This window comes from Polypterus senegalus, chromosome 1 (assembly GCF_016835505.1).
Source record: "Polypterus senegalus isolate Bchr_013 chromosome 1, ASM1683550v1, whole genome shotgun sequence".
Taxonomy (NCBI): domain Eukaryota; kingdom Metazoa; phylum Chordata; class Cladistia; order Polypteriformes; family Polypteridae; genus Polypterus; species Polypterus senegalus.
Genome location: NC_053154.1, coordinates 215869899 through 215889712, shown reverse-complemented (window position 1 = coordinate 215889712; position 19814 = coordinate 215869899). Strand labels below are relative to the sequence as shown.

The window sequence follows — 19814 nt, the reverse complement described above, 5'->3', positions numbered from 1 at the left end:
ACATGGGATCCATTGTGAAATACAAATATCTCAATTCTAAAATCAACGAGACTTTGCATTGGCATGATTTTGATAAGGTTAAGTAGTAAGATTCTGTTCTGTTTTATTGTTTTAAGCGTAATTATTGTAAGGTTTTGTATTTTGCTGTTACCATATTAAGGCTGTAAATCTGTGTTAGCACTTTGAGTGAAGGGCACGATGTAAGAATAAATTGAAGTATTCGTGTGGATTTTACATGAGTCATTTTGCTTGCTTGTTCTTAAACAACCTGCAAATTTAGTCACTCGTTCTCAAAATAGCTCAATTTTTTCTACATGTTTTTGGTGTAGTGGGTAGTGCTGCCTCCTGTGTCTCTGGTCTGAATCTTTTGCCCAGTTGTTGTCCACATAAAGTCTGCACATTCTTCCTCTGTCTGCGCATGTTTCATTTTGCCCCAATTTCATTGCAAATCTCTAAAAACTACATGAGGTAGGCAGATTGAAACTTCTAAATTAGCTCCAGGGTCAACAAAGGTTTACAATTGAGATTGGTGCCCTGTCCAGGGTGTCTCCTGTCTTGCAATCAATGCTTTTTGGGGTGGGCTCCATCTCTCAGTAACCTAATATTAAATTAAGTTGGGTTTGAGAATGTTTCTGTTTGGTTCTGCATGTATCATTTTTTTTTTAAATTTTTTTATTTTACACACGTGTGTGCGGGCAGGGCTGTTCCACAGGTCAGTAATGTCACTCAGGTTTTCCGGGAGGTCATCTTCATGCTCGGCTTGAGCAGCCAGTTCCAGATTTCGACAGAAGGGGTCAAGCCACACAGGGTTTGCCCTGTGAGAGGAGAGAAAACAAGAAAAAAAAAATGATGACAGATTTAGCACCAGCGTATGCGCCTAGCCTGTTATCATTCAAGCCTAAAGTACAAGGTTAACAGGTTAACTTATATCCAGCTTGCTAGTTTCCATTGAGAATACCTTTTTATCTTCTCAACAATCCACAGGCGTTTTTTGCTTTGCTAAAACGTTTAGGATACTAGGAATAAATTATTTAAAAGCAATTTGGAACGTGAAAAGTGATGAAGCAACATTAAGGAAAACACTGCAGGGCGTCACTCACATGAAGTAAAGATTAAGAAAATCAGAACAAAAGTAAAGTGTAAATCAAGAGCTGAAAACCATGTTCTCTTGTAAGCTGCAATACAAGGATGCTAACAGGCCAGCTCACCCTTCAAAGGAGTACTTGTTGGTATTTGGCATGTCCAGTATGTCCATGAAGCCTTGTTTTCCTTTAAAACAGAAGACATATTTAAAATTCAGAAAGCTGCAGCATCTGCACAGACGGAGTTACTTACTTCAACCATTATGACTAGCAGCACTGGCTTCAGTTGCGATATATGCCCACTGGGTGCCACTGCACAGTCAATTTTTGTTCCACACAGGAGGAAATGTATCAGTTTTCAATTTAGCTTTTATTATTAAGCAGTGTTAATTATATTATATTATGAAAAATGAATAAATGTAGATATTGTAATAAGAAGTGAACATTCTCATAGTGTCTCTCCATGCCAGAATGACACTAAGTATGCAAAATAGTAAAGGTATTAAATAAAAAAAACAGCACAAAGTTAAACACATGAAGAATTCATTAAAGCAAAAAAAAGAACTAAATATGAAAAACAGAAACAACACGAGTGCAGCCTTTCTAGGTTTTGAACCCCTTGCTCTCAGATATGGTGACTCACCTACTCACCTACTTTAAGGTAACCCTATAACTCAACTCCCAAAACTCTTTTTTATTTGATTTTTTTTCAGTTCATTTATCATCTTATCTCTCCAATTGAGCCCCTTGCCAACCTCGCATCCTGACTTGATGAGTCAGTGCCTTTAAAACGCATCTAGCGGCGATTTCTACCTCAGCCTTGGAGGCATTTCTCAATTAAGGGGGGGACTACATTATGGCAAGGCTGGACTTTCTTCTAGATGCTCCTGCCCCTTGAGCTTAAGTTACCTTAAAGGCAAACATGTTTTATTTATGTGTAACTTACCCAGTGATGTTGGTAGCGACGTCAGAGAAACTTTAAATGTCACGTTTTTATGAAGAATACAAATCACCATATTCCTGTTATGATGGGCGTCAACAGAAACCCAGCTTGAACAACAGTAAAACATCCATTAAAAACCAGAATTTACTCATGTCACGTAATCCACCTGTTAGGGATCCAGATGTAGGATCATGACATCCCAAACGTGTAATTTGGCTAAAATACTGATAAATAAACAATTTCTGGTGTCACACGTGCGTCTGGGGACCATCTTCCTGACTCTTGAGATGTAAGCATTTCCACTCTGGCATGAGAGAGGGCACTGATGCTAACAGTTTCTTCTCCTTTTCCCATAGCACAGGACATCACCAGGCTGACGCTCCTCCCCTTCTGGTCCAGATGATATACAAGACACCTTAATCCAGCAGGAGGTGTCTCATTTGGACCCTGGCCTTGGACTCATTCTGGCTAACATTTTTTCTTTAATTGTTGGATCTTTAAGAAGCCACTGCGGCTGTCTGTTAGCCTGAGTGGCTAATTTTCCTTTGTTTATTCTGACTAAACTGGGTGGCCTAGCTGGCACCCCAACCTTTTCTCTACTTATCTTGTTTTGCTTACCCAGCCACACTCACATTGAAAAATGCCCAACAGTGAGGCATTTTCAAACAGGATTGACCTTTCCAATTGAAGACCCATCTTCCCCTTGATTTATTGGTTAGACGTAGTTACAAATAACAGCTCATCATTAATTGACAACTGTAGCACTTCACATCATATGAACATCGTAGAGATTGGTCTGAGAAGCATGTACAATTTTACAACATGAGTAATTTGAGATTTTTTATTGCATGTTTTGATATTGTTTGCTGTTATTCATTGTGGGTCTCCGGTGAAGCTCATTGTATTCGGAATATTATTATCTCTGTTCTTCACGATAACATCAGATTTAAATATTTTCTTGTCTGTCACTACAAACAATGAGGGGTAAGTAACAGATCAAAAATGATCATTTCTGGATGGTGTATTCTTTTAAAAGTTGCCACATCCCTCTTGTTTTCCTGACCTCTTAAGGAGGTTTACTTGCTCTCCCAGTTTAGCATGTAGTGCTGCCCACTGTTAGCCTGGAGGTCTTATTTGTCAGTGAGGAAGGGAGCCATCCCTGGCATCTGCTGAAATGCCTGCCACCATATTTCTTGGTGAAGCATTGACGTTGCTCCAGGTGTAATAAAATCCACAGCTAGACGAGCACATAGTGTTCACCTTTGTGCAATTCAAAATTCAGTAGGGGTGCTGATGATGCCTTTAGTACTACAACACATCTGATTTTGAATCATCTTGAATATCCCATTGCTTATGCTAGACATTTGTTTATTGATTTTATTTTGCCATTTAATACGTTATTGCCTCTGATTCTGGTAAATAAGCTGATAGAGGTCAAAGTGAATAATTAGGTGGTACTTTGCATTTCTCACAGGCATTTCAGACACAGGAAGCAGATGGCGATGGTGTGAGGAACCTCATCATAACTGGCCGATGTTAAGAGTGGTGTTCTACAGGGGTCAGTGCTAGGGCTGCTGCTGTTTTTAATATATATAAATGATTTAGATAGGAATATAAGTAACAAGCTGGTTAAGTTTGCAGATGATACCAAGTTAGGTGGATTAGCAGATAATTTGGAATCCGTTATATCATTACAGAAGGACGTAGATAGCATACAGGCTTGGGCAGATTTGTGGCAGATGAAATTAAATGTCAGTAAATGTAAAGTATTACACATAGAAAGTAAAAATGTTAGGTTTGAATACACAATGGGCAGTTGGAAATGAGAAGGATTTAGGAGTCATAGTGGACTCTAAGCTATCGACTTCCCGACAGTGTTCAGAAGCCATTAAGAAGGCTAACAGAATGTTAGGTTATATAGCAAGATGTGTGGAGTACAAGTCCAAGGAGGTTATGCTCAACCTTTATAATTCACTGGTGAGGCCTCATCTTGAGTACTGTGTGCAGTTTTGGTCTCCAGGCTACAAAAAGGACATAGCAGCACTAGAAAAGGTCCAGAGAAGCGTGACTAGGCTGATTCCAGGGCTACAGGGGTTGCATTATGAGGAAAGATTAAAAGAGCCGAGCCTTTACAGTTTAAGCAAAAGAAGATTAAGAGGTGACATGATTGAAGTGTTTAAAATTATGAAGGGAATTAGTACAGTGGATCGAGACTTGTATTTTAAAATGAGCTCATCAAGAACACGGGGACACAGTTGGAAACTTGTTAAGGGTAAATTTTGCACAAACATTAGGAAGTTTTTCTTTACACAAAGAACGATAGACACTTGGAATAAGCTACCAAGTAGTGTGGTAGACAGTAAGACGTTAGGGACTTTCAAAAGTTGACTTGACTCGACTCGACTCAACCCTTTCTGACATAAACAAAAAACTGAAGACTCCTCAGGGTTGTGTAAGCTCCCCTAATTTTTTACACTATATACAAATAATTGTAGGAGTCAGTACACAAAAAATTATATTATTAAGTTTTCTGATGATATGGCCATTCTGTGTCTGTTTACAGCAGACTTAGATATTGCAATTTGGACAATTTGGAGATACAGGAGGTTGTGCAGTGGTGTGGGGAACATAATTTGATTTTAAATATTAATAAAACAAAAGAAACAGGCTTTGATCCAAAGTCCATTAGTGAGCATAGTTCAGTTTTTATTAATGGAGAAAGAGTTGTGCAAGTAACAAAATACAGATATTTGGGTATTTACTTTGATAGTTAGCTGCATCGGGTCCGTCATGTGCAGCATGTTTGTTCTAGATTTGGTAAACGCCTGCACTTCTTGCAAAGGCTTAGGGTCCATGGAGTGGACAAAAATATTATGTTGTTATTTTACAGACTAGCTATTGAATCACTTATTCGTTATGGTATTATAATATGGTTTGGTAATTTGACTGTGAAACATGGATCACAACTCTAAAATTTGATCAGAATAGCAGGTAAAATAATTGGCATACTTCCCCATCCTCTCTCCAAGAGATTTTTGAGGAGACAGTGAGGTGGCAGGGACTTAAAATAATTGATGACCCAACTCATATTCTTTATAAGGAGTATGAACTAATGCTTTCAGGCAAGAGATACAGGTTACCAGCCTGTAAGATGAACAGGTACAAAATTCCTTTAGTTCCACTATCAATTAAATTATTAAATAATAAGAACTGAGTTTTTTTTTTTGAAAGGGAAGGTGTAGGGGTAGTTGTGTAATATTCTGTGTAATGTATTTAGTATAAGAGATATGTATGTGATATGTATGTGTGTTCTCTCGAATGTTCAGGACACATTTCTCTTAAAAGAGACAATAAAGGCTAACCTAAACTAACCTAACTTAACCTAAAATAACATAAGTTGGTCCCTGGGCATTTTCTTTCTCTTTTTCTTTTCCTCTTCTTCCTAAGTATCTATTTCCACCAGGGCATCCCATACACGTGCAATGCATGCTACCCTGGCCTTGCCCTTTCTCCAATGGTAGAATTTGATAGCAGGCATCATTACTGGCTTCCCAATTTCTCTTAGTGTCTTGCTGAGCCCTGATCCTGTCCTGTGTCATTCTTTCCACCATTCAGTCCTCTTGCCTGTCGAGACACTCATCACAATACGTAAAAATATCTTGAATGTTAAACTATATTAACACGAATAGCATACTTAAAATCATGCAAAAAAATTGTGTTTTGATGGCTTAGAGAACTGTTTTACTCACCAGTTGAGCCAGCAACTACTGCTTTCAGTTTTCTCTTATGCCTGCAAAAGATAAAGAGTTACTGGCACAGACAGCCAGGAAGCAAAGAGAGCTGCTCCAGGTGCAATAAAATCCACTGCTAGACAAACACATAGTTTTCATCTTTGTGCAATACAAAATGACAGCACTTGAACCCTAGTTCACTTCTTGGCTAGGATACTCTGTGTTCTTTGCATGTATTTTGAGATGAAACCAATGCAAACGTGTGAAATTAGATTAACTGACAATTTTAAATTGTGAGTGAGAGCCAACAGCATGTTAAGACTCTGTTGTGGATTGATCTCTTATCTAAGGCTGCATTTAGTTATTGTCCCCTAAAAACTCATTGAAGAAAACACAAAACAGACATAATACACAAAACCAAATGAAGAGCATCTTACATTGTGCGATAGTACCAGTTCATGAAGACAAACAACATGGTAGCCAGGAACAGCAGGACTGCAAGGATGATGATGGCCATCTGTAAAAAAGAGTGAAAAAACAATACACTGGCAAGATTTAAGAAACTTCCGGAAGAGACATGTGAAAAAAACAAAAATAAAAGGTCTCAAATCTCTGAGGATTAATCACATACACTGTATGCAATATGATTGAAATAAAAAAAGAGAAACTGGGGACAACAATCTGAGACAACTGACCAACATTTGAGGGATCACTCGAGAAGGCTGCCTGAGTAAGTGAAACAACAAGTGATGACGCCAAAATTGTATTCGAAGATGGAGACTAAAATATGAAAATTGTTATGCCATCGTTGGTATCATTGCTAATGTAAGAGACTAATGTAACAAGAATAAGCGATATTAACTGGGGGAAGGATGACACTGAAACAGATCATGAGTAATCAAAAAAGTGAATTTATAAGAATTAGATAGTAGTCTGAACTGATAAATATGACCTAAAATACAGCACTAGGGATAATATGACAATATGAGAGTAAGGATATTATCTGAGCAGAGCAATTATTAATCTAAAGTGTATTGAAATCAAGCACTCGGGTGTCAGGCAGTGTGAGTTTAATCAATATGGACTGTGAAATGGGAAAATAATTGCAGATCTAAAGGCTAATTAGAAGAGATGTGACAAGTGGCAAGTGTTAATCTGAAATAGCCTTCACTAGATAAAATGGGGTGGGCAATTCTGAAAGGTGGAATTCATTTCAGACCTAACTATTATTAATGAGTGTAGTAAACCAGGGGGAAAACAGGAATTTGAGGATATGTATGATCTGAGTAGGTCTATCATGATGATAAAGAACTGAATGGAAAGATTGGGATCTAAGGGTAATTTGACATGAGGGATGGAGTTAAGCATATTAAAGGAATAATTCACCCCAGAATTATATTTTTTACAGTATATGTTACTTGCTCTATGTAGTTTGTAGCGATGGCTGTGAAAACATTTTACTCTCATGTTTTCATGGAAAAAAGAGATCACACTTTCTGATAAAACTGGAGTCTATTGTGGCCATGCTGGTTTTGCCCATTGTGGGTATATGACTGTTTGACTTGGCATGTGGATTACATGACATGAGTACTGTGTGATTTTTTCATGGACATTTTTAGATTGTTTGCTGTGGTCCGGTGTTTGATACCATAGTCTCCCATTCTGTCAGAAAGTTTGTTACCTCTGTTCTCTACGAAAACTTGATATTATTTTTTTTTTCTCAGACATCACTACAAACAATATGGGATAAGTAAAACAAAAAATATAATTTATGGTTGAATACTGATTTACAACTTTCAGTCATGTGAGCAGTAACTTGGGAGAAACTGCAAGGATCTGATAGCAATATGATTTAGCCTGCACACTATAAATCAGAATCCAGGTGAAAGGAATGGCTGGTCCTCCCATGTCTCATATCTAATCTGAACACCACAACTGAGACCTGTGTGTTTTGGTGGAAACCTCAGAAAGAAGGCCAGTGTTTAAAACACACATGTTTTAAATGTGTGGTTTGATGGATTTGTATAGATCAGGGGTGTCAAACTCCAGTCCTGGAGGGCCGCAGTGGCTGCAGGTTTACATTCTAACCATCTTCTTAATTAGTGACCAGTTTTTGCAGCTAATTGCTTTTTTTAATTAACTTGACTCGGGACCTTTAGTTGTTTCTTATTCCTTAATTAGCAGCCAAACAATAATGAGACACAAAACAAGCCACCACATCACACAAAATCTGAAAATAAAGAAAGGTGAAGGTCTCAGTAAGGTTGATCTCTCAACTCACCAAAACATTTTGACGATGTTCTTATGAAAAACAAAAAATCAACAGTTTTGGAAATGGCAGCTGTAGCAGAACGAGAGCTAAACAAAGCAGTGGAATTAAATTAATTAAAATGAGTTTAATTAACAGCAAGAAACTGTTTGGAGTTTGAAGCCCCAGTTTAGCTGGTCATCTGTTGCCTCGTTTCACATCTCATTTCTGTTTGGCTGCGTTTTATTGAGGAAACAAATCAATTTAGAGGACTGAATCCTTCTAACAGGGCTATTAAAATGTGAATTAGCAGTGAAAACAGGTCACTGATTAGGAAAAGGGTTAGAATGAAAATCTGTAGCCACTGTGGCCCTCCAGGCCTGGAGTTCGACACCCGTGGTATAGATGATCAAGATCAGGATGAGAGACTGCTGTTGGAGGAGCCTGTATTTGATTGTAGAGGTAACAACAGAATCAAATAGCAATTGCTCCAGCCAAACTTAAGTTTATTTAATCCTTTTGATCAGTTGATAGTCATTAGCCAGGAATCCTAATTAGTCTGTGGCTGGACTACATGAATGGGGACGACTTATTGTGTTTTGTGTGAGTCACGTCTTTCATAGCATTGTCCCGTTTATGTAGTCTATTGTGCGTCAGTGTAAATGTTGTCCCCTGGAAACAAAGGGGGAAGGAGAACGCTGCAGGACTGTGACCCCTCAAGGTAATTCTCCTGTCCACCCATCAAGTCCACCTGGGTTATTTCCTTTAAAAACAAGAGGAGTGAATGGAAAAAAAAAAACGGAACACAACACAGAAATGCATGAAAAAACAGAGAAACTGCGATCTGGGTTGTCACGCACTTTTCCACAGCTTGCTGCTCTCAATGCCGGACATGTAACGACTTCGCCATTTTCACAAAGCCCCGGGGTTCAGTAGTAACAGGACACGCCGAGGACCTTATAGTGAGACTGTTTCTTTTTATTTTGGGAGAGGAGCAAACAATCATGTAATTTCATATCGCAGTTACTGCTGGACCGTTTCTAACCAGTTCAAGTTCATTATCATTAATCACTCTCTGGACACTTTCCTGGACTTTACATGTGTTATGTGTTTCGTGTGCATCATATCTGTTTTATGTTCAGTGTAGGGTCAAGGGAGGGTTTACTCTGTATATTTATAGCTGCACCGTTTATTATAATATTCCGTCGTTCACTTGTGGGGTTGTGTGTGTTAGGGGAGGGGAAGGTGAGATATTTAAACTGTTTGGCATTTTGTTTCACTTCTTTTTCATCAATATATGTATTCACTTTAGTTACTGTTTGCCTTTTTGCCTGTTTGATCACCGATTAGGGAAGTAATTGGAAGAAGTACGGCTTGTCTAAGTCTAATGCCCCTCAGTTTGCCAGGCTGTAGGTCTTGGCAGTGTAGTTGCCAGTCCTGATGATTGGGCTGGCCGTTACAAGTCATTTAATTTTTTACTAGTCAAGATATTACATTTAGGCTGTATGTAACTCTGTTTAAGTGCACTGCTTCAGTGCAGACATTACCTGTAGTGTTGTAAAATCATCAGGCACTCTCCCTGTCACAGCTGGCTGCACATCGAGCACATTGTACTTCCGAAAGAGATTGTGCAGTTGTTCCTTATTTTCATCGATCATCTGAATCACCCTGTAGGTAGAAAGGCAGTTCTCACTGACACAGAAAAACTCAGTATATTGTCCTTCATCTTTAACTTTAATACTTTCAATGTAATGGTAACTATTAAACAAAGAGCTGTTCTTAATTGCTGAAAGTGTAGCAACTGCTTTACATTGTACGGCACAATCATTTTACAAAAATGACATCAAGAATTCTAGTAATCCAGCTCAAATATTGGCAAAAGACAATGGTGGTGTGAAAAACCTATAAGGCAGTCCTGCTGAGTTGTGTTCAGGAAGGGTGACCACCATCTCCAGGTTGAAAAGAAGACAGATGCATGGCCAGTATTGTCCATTACTCTTAGCAAAATAATTGGATTCCATATTTCACCAAGTGAGCATGATTTGGATTTGCTATAAATACCAAACTTTGACCTAGTCAGCTTTGTGGATGGTGAGGAAAGAGCTGATCACCCATAAAAGGATTCCTAGGTTATCCTCTCATGAAGCACTAAAACTTTAGCAACAAGATGTGTTGCTAGAGGTCTTCTCTGACATGAGTATCTAAGCTGATGTGCACAGCACTTGCTCAAACTCCTCAAAATCCAAAAAAAAGTAGAAAATGACCCGCATCCACTCTACACAATACACATAAGGCCAGACACGATTCACAACATTCAACGTACCGTTCAACATCCAAGATGCGGTTGCTTTGCTTGTTGACGACATGGATAAGAACATCGGTCTGTGCATAGTTCACATTGCCTTTCTTATCCACATGAAACTGTAAAAAAATATCCAGTATTCATTAAGAGTTCTCCAAAGCATGTAATATTTGCTTAAACCCAGGGGCTTTAACCTTGTATCTGAATAACTGACCTGCAAGTCATCCGTGTTTACAATGGCTCCCGTAATGTTGGACAACAGATTGATGAACTCTTCTTCAAACTGGCGAACACGTTCTGGGTTCTCATTGATCACTATCTTTACACGCTGGTCATCACGCAGAATGTAGATACCAACACTGACAGTGTCACTGTGGTTTGCCTGATCAGTAGCCACAATATCTACCACAAAATACCCAGGGCCATAGGCCATAAACAAGTCATTGGTGCGAAGAATGCCATCTGTTTGACCTAGCACAGGAAAATAATAAAAAGAAACCCAAGGAGTATTGTGATGCAGGAACTGTAAGCAGAAAACATTAAAAATCTATACTTTTTTTGATTTAATTAGCTCCGATTCAAAGTTGATGAAAATCTACAGTATGCAATTTTTCTTTCATTTAATTCTGTTATCTATTCCCATTTAATCCAGAGTAAGATTGCAGGGAAGCTAGTCACCAGTCCATCAAAGACTGTCAATTTTTTTCTTTCTCATTAAAATACGACTATATGGGCAGTCATAAAAAGTGGAACTACGCTCCACTTGCAAGAGACATCTACTCAGCATTTCTTTCCAACATAAGCCATCTTTTCCACTGAACTAGGAGGGTGAGCACCCACCTCAGAGTTAAAATATCAGTTCACCAAGTGACCAAGAGGCAAGTTGTTTCTGTCAGGGATCATAAGCTTGAAGTTAGAAGGCTTTCGTTTCAGCCATTTGTCTCTTCTCTTTTACCTTTTCCATTTTCTGTTATCATTCATTCCATCCTGTCATAGTGAACTAACCTCTTCTACAGTTTAAATGAAGAATTGAATTTCAACGGATAAGATGTAAATCATTTATCCCATTGATTAGTATTCGTATGAATGAAAGTGAATAAAAGCAAAGCAAAACACTTGGGTTAGGGCATCAAATCTCTAAAAAAAAAAAAAGCCTTACCAATGGTGAAGACATTTGTAACATTCTTCGAGTCATTTTGCAGCTTGAATTGAATGGAGCGAATGCTATAGAAAACAATGCTGTTGTTGCCAATATCAGCATCGACTGCAGTCACACGGATCAGATCTGAACCAACCTTGGCATCAGCAGCCACACCTGTAAGACGTGAAAATACAAAATATTCTTTTTAAATTCAAAAATAAACTTCCCATCTAACTCATAATAGGATTCAATTTACCTTCCATGATCTGATCTTTCAAGAAATTTTGAAATTAACCAGAAGCTTGGAAAACTTCCACCCATTCTGTCCTCACATGAATCTTTTCAAAGCAAGCCTTAGTGGCTCACCTGTTCAACCTGAACATCCAGCAATCTGTTTCCTAATTCCTGCTCAAGACTGTGGAATGACAGAAAACTATCCCAGCAACAAAATGTTTCAGAATGTTTTGTAAGGCTTAATTTAAACTAATTTCATTTTTGATTCATGTTTTTCATTGAAACTGCAAGATGTAAACAATCATTTTGTTAATAAAACTAAGTCTTTTCAATAAGAACATATTTAAAGAAAACTAGATAGATAGATGATACTAAGATGAGGTACTACTAATTGATCCATATTGTTTATTAAACTCATCTTAATGTAAGGGAATTGAGATTGTTACTTTAAAATGAGTTCATCAAGAACACAGGGACACAGTTGGAAACTTGTTAAGGGTAAATTTCATACAAGTATTAGATAGATAGATAGATAGATAGATACTTTATTAATCCCAAGGGGAAATTCACAAAGGAAGTGTTAGGAAGTGTTTCTTCACACAGAGAACCACAAACACATAGAATAAGATTACCAGGTGGTGCATAAGACAGTATAACTTTAGGGACTTTCAAAACTCGACTTGATGTTATTTTGGAAAAATTACGTGGATAGGACTGGCAAGCTTTGTTGAACTGAATGGCCAGTTCTTGTCTAAAATCTTCTAATATTCTAATAGCATGTTTTGTGTACCAATTTCAGTTGTCTTGGCATGACCCCTTCTCCTGTTCCTTTCCTTTGTGTGACTTCTCACAGTATGCCACTGCTACTCCATCCTCGCTGTAAACAAACACGGACAATGCCCACTTTGCAAAATTTCACGTCATGTGACATATCACTCATTCCTTATAGAACAGGAAGTGCTATTTTAAAGTGTCTTCCATAGCCAGTGCAGGATAGCAACAGAAAAAGCATTGCATTTTCAGAAAAACAATTCAGCACGTCATATTTTTGATATGTTTGGCTGAAACATTGGGTGTATCCCTAATATGAACATTAGTGAAGATTATGAGTCTTATATCTGTGTGCATTCATTTGCACATTTAAAAAGAACATACCCTTAAGACATGCAGGACTACAAAGAGAATGTTTTCAGTTTTAGTTGCAACTCTGATCAGTGTTCAGGGCAAATCACATCTCTTTTTCTGACTCTTATTACTTTGCACCCACATTATTCTATGGTTTGCTCCTTTTGTTCCTTAAATAAGCCAGCCTCCACCCTCTATTCTTTACTCTGTAAATCTACCAGCAAAGCTCTGCCTTTAATTTCACAATAATTTTGTGATCTTGCTTCAATAGTTTCTCTTATCTGTTGGCAATATATTTTTAAGAATGTCTGATTTTGTTCTAGGTATCCTAACTACCAAATTATCCAACTCAAAATAATTCATAGACTTTATCCTACACTCAGTAAACGCTTTCTCAGGGGTCTTTCTGCTGATCCACTTTGTCATTTGTGTCGCCTTGGTTTTAAAATGTTCATCTATCATTTATTTAAAGAGCTTCTTTAAAAGCAAACTTTTCCCATGGGAACAAATAATTTGTTTATTCGTTAGATATCCATCCATCCATCCATCCATCCATCCATCCATCCATCCATCCATCCATCCATCCATCCATCTATCTATCTATCTATCTATCTATCTATCTATCTATCTATCTATCCTTTCCACCAAATGCACTGCACCAAATGCACTGCCCTTCTGTCTCCTCTGTCTGGTTACAGATAATCCAGTTTCTCTCTTCCTCTCTGTTTTAGAATAGTGTGGTGCTGAGGTGTCACCTGTCATATGGCTGCACTCGGGTCCTAATTTGGGATCCTAAATTGGTTTGTCAAGTGGTGGGTGCAGCAATGTGCTGTCTCAGCGCATGCTCCTAACCTCCTCCTCCTCCTCCTCCTCCTCTCACCAGTGTGAACTGCTCTGTCTAAGCACTGAGGTGGCTAAGTTACTCTTTGCCTCTTGTTGGAGATCTCCTGAGCTATAATCTACTGTAACTCTTTAGGAACTGTTTAGCTCTCAGATTAATGGAGCATTCTTAAAACCCATTGAGAGTTGGTCTACCCAAGTTTCCTCTCAGTTAGGTTCATTTGGCAGTGTTCATGATGCTTTTCTTACCTAGTTGTTTTTCTCCTTTTTATTTAGGCATTTTATTTAATTGGACTTGGATGCTCAGCCGTATTGTGGGGCAATGTGAGATGTCGGGGTGGCTCTGTGGGAGGGGTACTGGTCGTCACCTGGAGTTTATAGGTTTTTACTTTTTCAATTGACCGTCTGCTAAATGCCTTGAATCGATAACAAATTAATCATAAAAGAGAGCTAGAATGTTTGCAAGATCACTCCTTATAAGATATTTGCATATATTGCATAATGTTAGGCTTCATAGCCAGTAAGATTTGCCATTTGTGTGTTTCAGAGTTTGCATTTTTTTTAGGTGACTTCCATCATTCTGCTGACTGTTATGATTCTGCTGCATTGTCTTTCCACAAATTAACCGTGGCATTGCGACATCACTGTGGTGGTTGTGTCTGTACATGTTGTGGTGCTTGATCACCTATGCACCCAGCTAGCATGCTATCAGAGCGAAAAAGGCAGCAGGAAAACATTTCTTTTAAAGATCAGGTAAAAACGCTAGCAGTTCAGATGGGTCACAGCATAGGCAAGCCTGCTTGCTTTTTTATACCCATATATTTCTGCTAAAAATGGAACTGGTAAAAAAGGATCAGGAAATGGACCCTAATTAAAAAACAAAGTGAAAGTCAATACCGGGAAAACGAAGAATTATACACCAAAACCAAAACGCTAAACAAACTCGCAGTCATAAATAGATTGTGATGAATTCTGAAGCCATAAATTGCACAGAAACACGAATGCACTTAAATTTGCTATTTACAAACTCAGATACTTTATAAACCATCAAGCTGATGACATCACACAATGCAACTTTTGGGACCACACCACCTAGCAACAGACAGTTGCATCCTGATGATGAGACCACAAAAATGTTAGTGTCCATAAAAAAAGATGGACTAGAAGTAATGTAAAAAAAACATATCAATAACAAAATATACTAACATTCAGAGGTTTCAAATGAATACAATGTGTATTTAGAAACAATTCTTGATATTAAAAACCTCCAAAACAAAAAAGGAGGGTCCCAGAAAAAAATGTATTGAACATATAATACATTTTTAAAGTTGTCTACTTTGTAACTACTTGTGGGTAATGTTAGAGCAGACACTTTTCACATCTCACCTACATTAGATAACTGATGCCATCTTTGTTACCTCATGTTTTCTTGGCAAACTATTTTATATGTTCTATGCATTTTCCTTTGCATTTCTTTTATTTCTTCATTGCTTACCATTTGATGTGATGTTTTCAGTGTCATGGTATTTTTTTTCAAACTTACCAGGATGAGTTAAACAAGTACAGGGTAAGTGGTGCAGACCCTTGCGGGTTCATCTTACAGCTGTTCTTAGCTTTTTTGTATGTTAAGAAAAAGGAGGGATTCTAACATCACGTGCTATTCTTTGGCTTTTTTCTCTTTTAATACCATATCTATTCAACCTAGCGGTATGTCTTTTTCTGTTTCCTTATGTTTCATGCTGTCTTACACCTTAGGTGGGCGAGTCTGCTTGTCTGTCTTTGTCGAATGTGCCATTCTGCTCAGGTCAATGTGGATTTTTCTCCAAATATTCCTAGTTTCCTGCAAAATCCGAAGGATGTTTGTTCTTTACTTGGTGAATTTAACCAGTATGTCAGGGGTTACCATCTAGTTCATTGTGGGCTACCAATCAATTGTCTAAGTAACTGCTGGTATACAGTATCCAAATTGGAAATGGCATTGGTTAAACAAATGGATTAACTGAAGACAGCAACAGATTTCCTGAGGTTCTGAAGTACTCTGAATATTTCTTTTACAGAGTTGACACATTTTATTAAACCAAATAGGTTACACTTTGAAGACTTTCAGTTTTTGGACAATTTCCTGATGTTTTGATACGCTGGTGTCTTTTAACCATGGTATATTACAAGAGCAATGTGGCAGTTAACACTATCAAAGTATTCACACAGGAAATGTCAAATGTTTCGTATGCTGTTAAATTTTTAAAGATTGTTGCAGACAACCAAAATAAGTGCAGCTGCTGGGCTATGTTAGAAGACACATCACTTTCTTAAAGAATGGTAGCAGGAATTTGTTTTTACGGTGACCAATGGCAAATGCACATCTCTGATATATGAGGCACCCATTCCTATGCCAAAAAGATGCAATGTTGAGCATTTCTACCATTCTATGCATAAAAGGAAAGCGAAAAATTAGCCAACTAGAAGTGAGCTTCGTAAACGAAAGGCTGTGAACTGAAATCTGACATGTCAAATCTGCAGGCAGTTTTTTCTGAGATCTACCACAAAATCAAAGGCTGCAACTCTAGCACCTTATCAAGTGTGTCATCTGCTTACAATGTTAAATTAATGTTTCAGTGGTAGAGCAATCATAAGTGAGGTATTTCTAAAGGCAGCTGACTCATTGTTTGGTTGTTTCAAAAATAATTTGGAAATTATGTCTGCTACTCAGGACACAGAGTTGTACAGAAATACAATCACAAGAGGAAGGGAGGGAAAATATGCAGATCTGAAAGACCAATCGGGAACAGACGTGTTCATGGAACTGGTGGATAAAATGCAGCTACCACCCCCTAGGTTGGTTTTGATAACAACTAGCAATGACAGAATGAAATAAACACATTCATTGCACCTTACAAAGATAGTTAAAGATTCCCTGATTTTCTCAACGATCATTGCAAGTACTAAGAGCAAGCTATGTGTGGAAAACCATTAAACATTAAGGTGGTTATGATTGTTGTAATGAAGACGTTATGCTTATTCCAAACATTCCAAGAGTTCTACAACGACAGCTTTTCCAAACTTAGAATAAAGTGATGCAGAATACATCCAGACCTTTTGCTGTACACTATCATTATACTAGGATGATAAGCAGAGGTAAATTTCTACAGCAATTCAGAGAACAAGTGTCTGGAATAAAAGAGTTTCTGATTTCTTCTAATTCTGAATGCATTCAGCCTGAAGACAACCAATGGAACTTAAATTTACTACTCCTAACTGACTTAACAAACATGTTAAACAAGCTCAACCTTAAACTACAAGGTAAACACAAAAGTATAAATTATGATCAGCTTATAATATTTTTAAAATAAAATTACTGATCTTATCCTGTAAATTATGACATAATTAACTGCAGAATTTTGAAAATCTATCCATCCATTCCGCTATATCCTAACTACATTGTCACGGGAGTCCGCTGGAGCCAATCCCAGCCAACACAGGGCGCAAGGCAGGAAGCAAACCCCGGGCAGGGTGGCAGCCTTCCGCAGGGCACACACCCACACACCAAACACACACTAGGGACAATTTAGAATCACCAATGCACCTAACCTGCATGTCTTTGGATCATGGGAAGAAGCCGGCGTACCCAGAGGAAACCCGCATAGACACGGGGAGAACATGCAAACTCCACGCAGGAAGGACCCGAGAAGCAAACCCGGGTCTCCTAACTGTGAAGCAGCAGCACCACCCACTGCGCCACCGTGATGCCCTTGAAAATATATATATACTCAAAATCTGAGTATATGTGTACGTGATATACAGAGCAAATAGAAAACATTGCAGCCAAAATTTATCTGTTGTTTCAATGTTTCACAATGCTTGAACCCATTGCAGCATTCATATGTTTTTGATTTGGCCCTAAAATTCCTGTAGACAACAGTGCCTCCTAAATTGAGCCGCTTTTTTAATCTGGAGGCAATAGCAATTGAAAATGAATTCTGGCCCAGCAGAGCAACATTATGCTAAAGTCAAAGGCTATGAAGAACCTTCAGGGAGATTTTTGGAGTTTACCTGCAGAAGACAAATACATCAACTGGCAACAAAGGAGGATGCCTGGGGCATTTTCACCCGACGGCACTGTGCTTTGAAAGTTAAAGGGTGTGCACAGCAGACAGCAAAAGGTGCCATTTATATAACTCAAGGGGCATGTACTCTGTACCTTTCCATTACATTAGTACTATGGTCAGTGAACAGGCGCCATTTGGTAAATCAAGAGCCACAAGTCCTCAAAGTCTAATAATACTGAATGCAATCTATGAACACTGAGGGTGGCTGTAAATGTAACTCAAGCAATGTGGCCTCCAGACACTGAAAGAGAAAAGCCATTCTGATGGTGTTTCCTCTGACCACAGGTAAGCTGTGTAATTCAGGGCCAGCAATGTGAATATGCAGGCAGTGGACAAGGCAGATGAGAACAGGTGGAACCACATGGATAAAGCTGTGGAAGATCAGGAAGGTGGCAGAATTATTAGAGGATGGCTGAAGAAATAGACAGAAGTTATGGCAGAGCTATGGAATAAATTAAACCTCAACAAGACACCCTTCCATTAGAAATATATATCCTTATTCCTAGTTTCTTATAACAAAGTAAAGTCCTGGAATGCATCTACTTGGTTAACTGAGGTATAACTGTGTGTATAAATATTTCTACACCCATAGCTTTCTCTAGGGAGACTCGGTGTAGGACATATTATTTTAACTTGCTGTATTCTGCTTTAAGATCAGCTGTTTTTTTCTGCCTGAGCTTTAACTGGACAACCAGGTATAGTCATAGAAATGAATGGAACTACAAAATAGGGAGACATGAGCAGAACATAATGAGTAATATTACTTCTTTGCACCTACTTTTTGTTTTAGCTCTTTGGCCAAACTAAATAGAGCATGCCACTAAATCCACACATAACCAGTAATCATAACCTTCTCTGTTCATACCTGCAGTATACTCTGACTTGAGAAACTGTGGACTCTGGTCATTAATATCATCCAGATATATACGCACTTCTTGCAGAGTGGGATCAGTGCTAGGATCAAGAGCACGCTTTCGAGATGACCTCTGGCTTTGGGGAACACTCCAGTTTCGATTACTTGAGGCCTTGACAATGATAGTTTGGAAAGGTGTGATTTCTCTGTCTAAGTCTTTGGTCACACTTAGGACCCCGTTGCGGTCCATCTGGAAACTGTTGCGCTGGTCTGCTGCTGAAAAGTAGAAAATATGCTCTGATTTCATTATTAACTTTATGTAATTAAAAAAAAAAAATTGCACACAATGGAAACTCGCCATATTAAACTGTATGAATTAAAAGGGTGATAGATAAAGTTATCATGAAGGATCTCTGGACTGCAATTCCCTCAACAGGGAATTATAGTAAAGTAAATGCTGGGACTACAGTGAAGACCAGCATTTTCCCAACATAACATTTATGAATCAACAAATAAAGTTGGAAAGGCCTGAAAGTCACATTGCATTCATGTTTTTCTACTAATTCAGGTATAAATAGTTTTAGACCAAAGATACCATTTTACATACACTTAAAGTACAAAGGGGCCAACTTGAATTAATAGAACAAAATACTCAGATAACTCAGGTATATTAAGAAAAATCGAACATGAGCAGGAAACAACAAATGACTGAAATAAATATTCCATTAGTGTTTTTACAGAAGAAGAAAGAAATGTATTTCTTCAGGCAGAAGCAAAAATGAAAAGAGTATCAAAGGTTTGAAGTGTGTCAAAGGAATTTAAACAGATGAATTATTTATGCTTCGCGAATTATGCGTGATGAAAGACATTTATGAAATGTGAGTACTGTAAACTTATTCCACCAGTCACTTTAGTTGGAAAGTACTGGATGACTGGAAAGCTGCAAATGTGACTTACAAGAAGAAAAATGAATGTCATAACTAGGCAATAATGCATACTTATATTTTAAGTAAACTAATTATTTAATAAAGCTGCTTAAATCAAACCAATATTGTAAATGACAATCAATATGAGTAGGAAAGGGAAAGATCTTATGAAAGAAGTTGGTTATTTTTTTTTCTGAAAAGGCAACTATAATAGTAGCTGGTGGCAAATGTGAAGAATACTTATTAAGATATCTGAGTATATTCTGACATTTAACAACAATGT

At 38.0% G+C, this 19814-nt stretch overlaps 1 protein-coding gene across 4 annotated transcripts in view; it reads right to left on the bottom strand.

Annotated features, from left to right (window-relative positions):
- cdh23 (cadherin-related 23) overlaps window positions 1–19814 on the bottom strand; it is a 1363918-nt gene that overhangs the window by 11494 nt on the left and 1332610 nt on the right. For 3 of the 4 annotated variants that reach the window (XM_039768795.1, XM_039768746.1, XM_039768754.1), the window contains exons 57-65: window positions 18618–18881; window positions 11466–11621; window positions 10521–10777; window positions 10328–10425; window positions 9552–9672; window positions 6194–6273; window positions 5775–5815; window positions 1209–1269; window positions 686–815 (exon numbers count right to left, since the gene is read on the bottom strand). In XM_039768795.1, the coding sequence (XP_039624729.1) occupies window positions 686–815; window positions 1209–1269; window positions 5775–5815; window positions 6194–6273; window positions 9552–9672; window positions 10328–10425; window positions 10521–10777; window positions 11466–11621; window positions 18618–18881 (1208 nt within the window). The remainder of the gene's footprint in view (window positions 1–685; window positions 816–1208; window positions 1270–5774; window positions 5816–6193; window positions 6274–9551; window positions 9673–10327; window positions 10426–10520; window positions 10778–11465; window positions 11622–18617; window positions 18882–19814) is intronic. The other variant, XM_039768764.1, reaches the window with a different exon arrangement.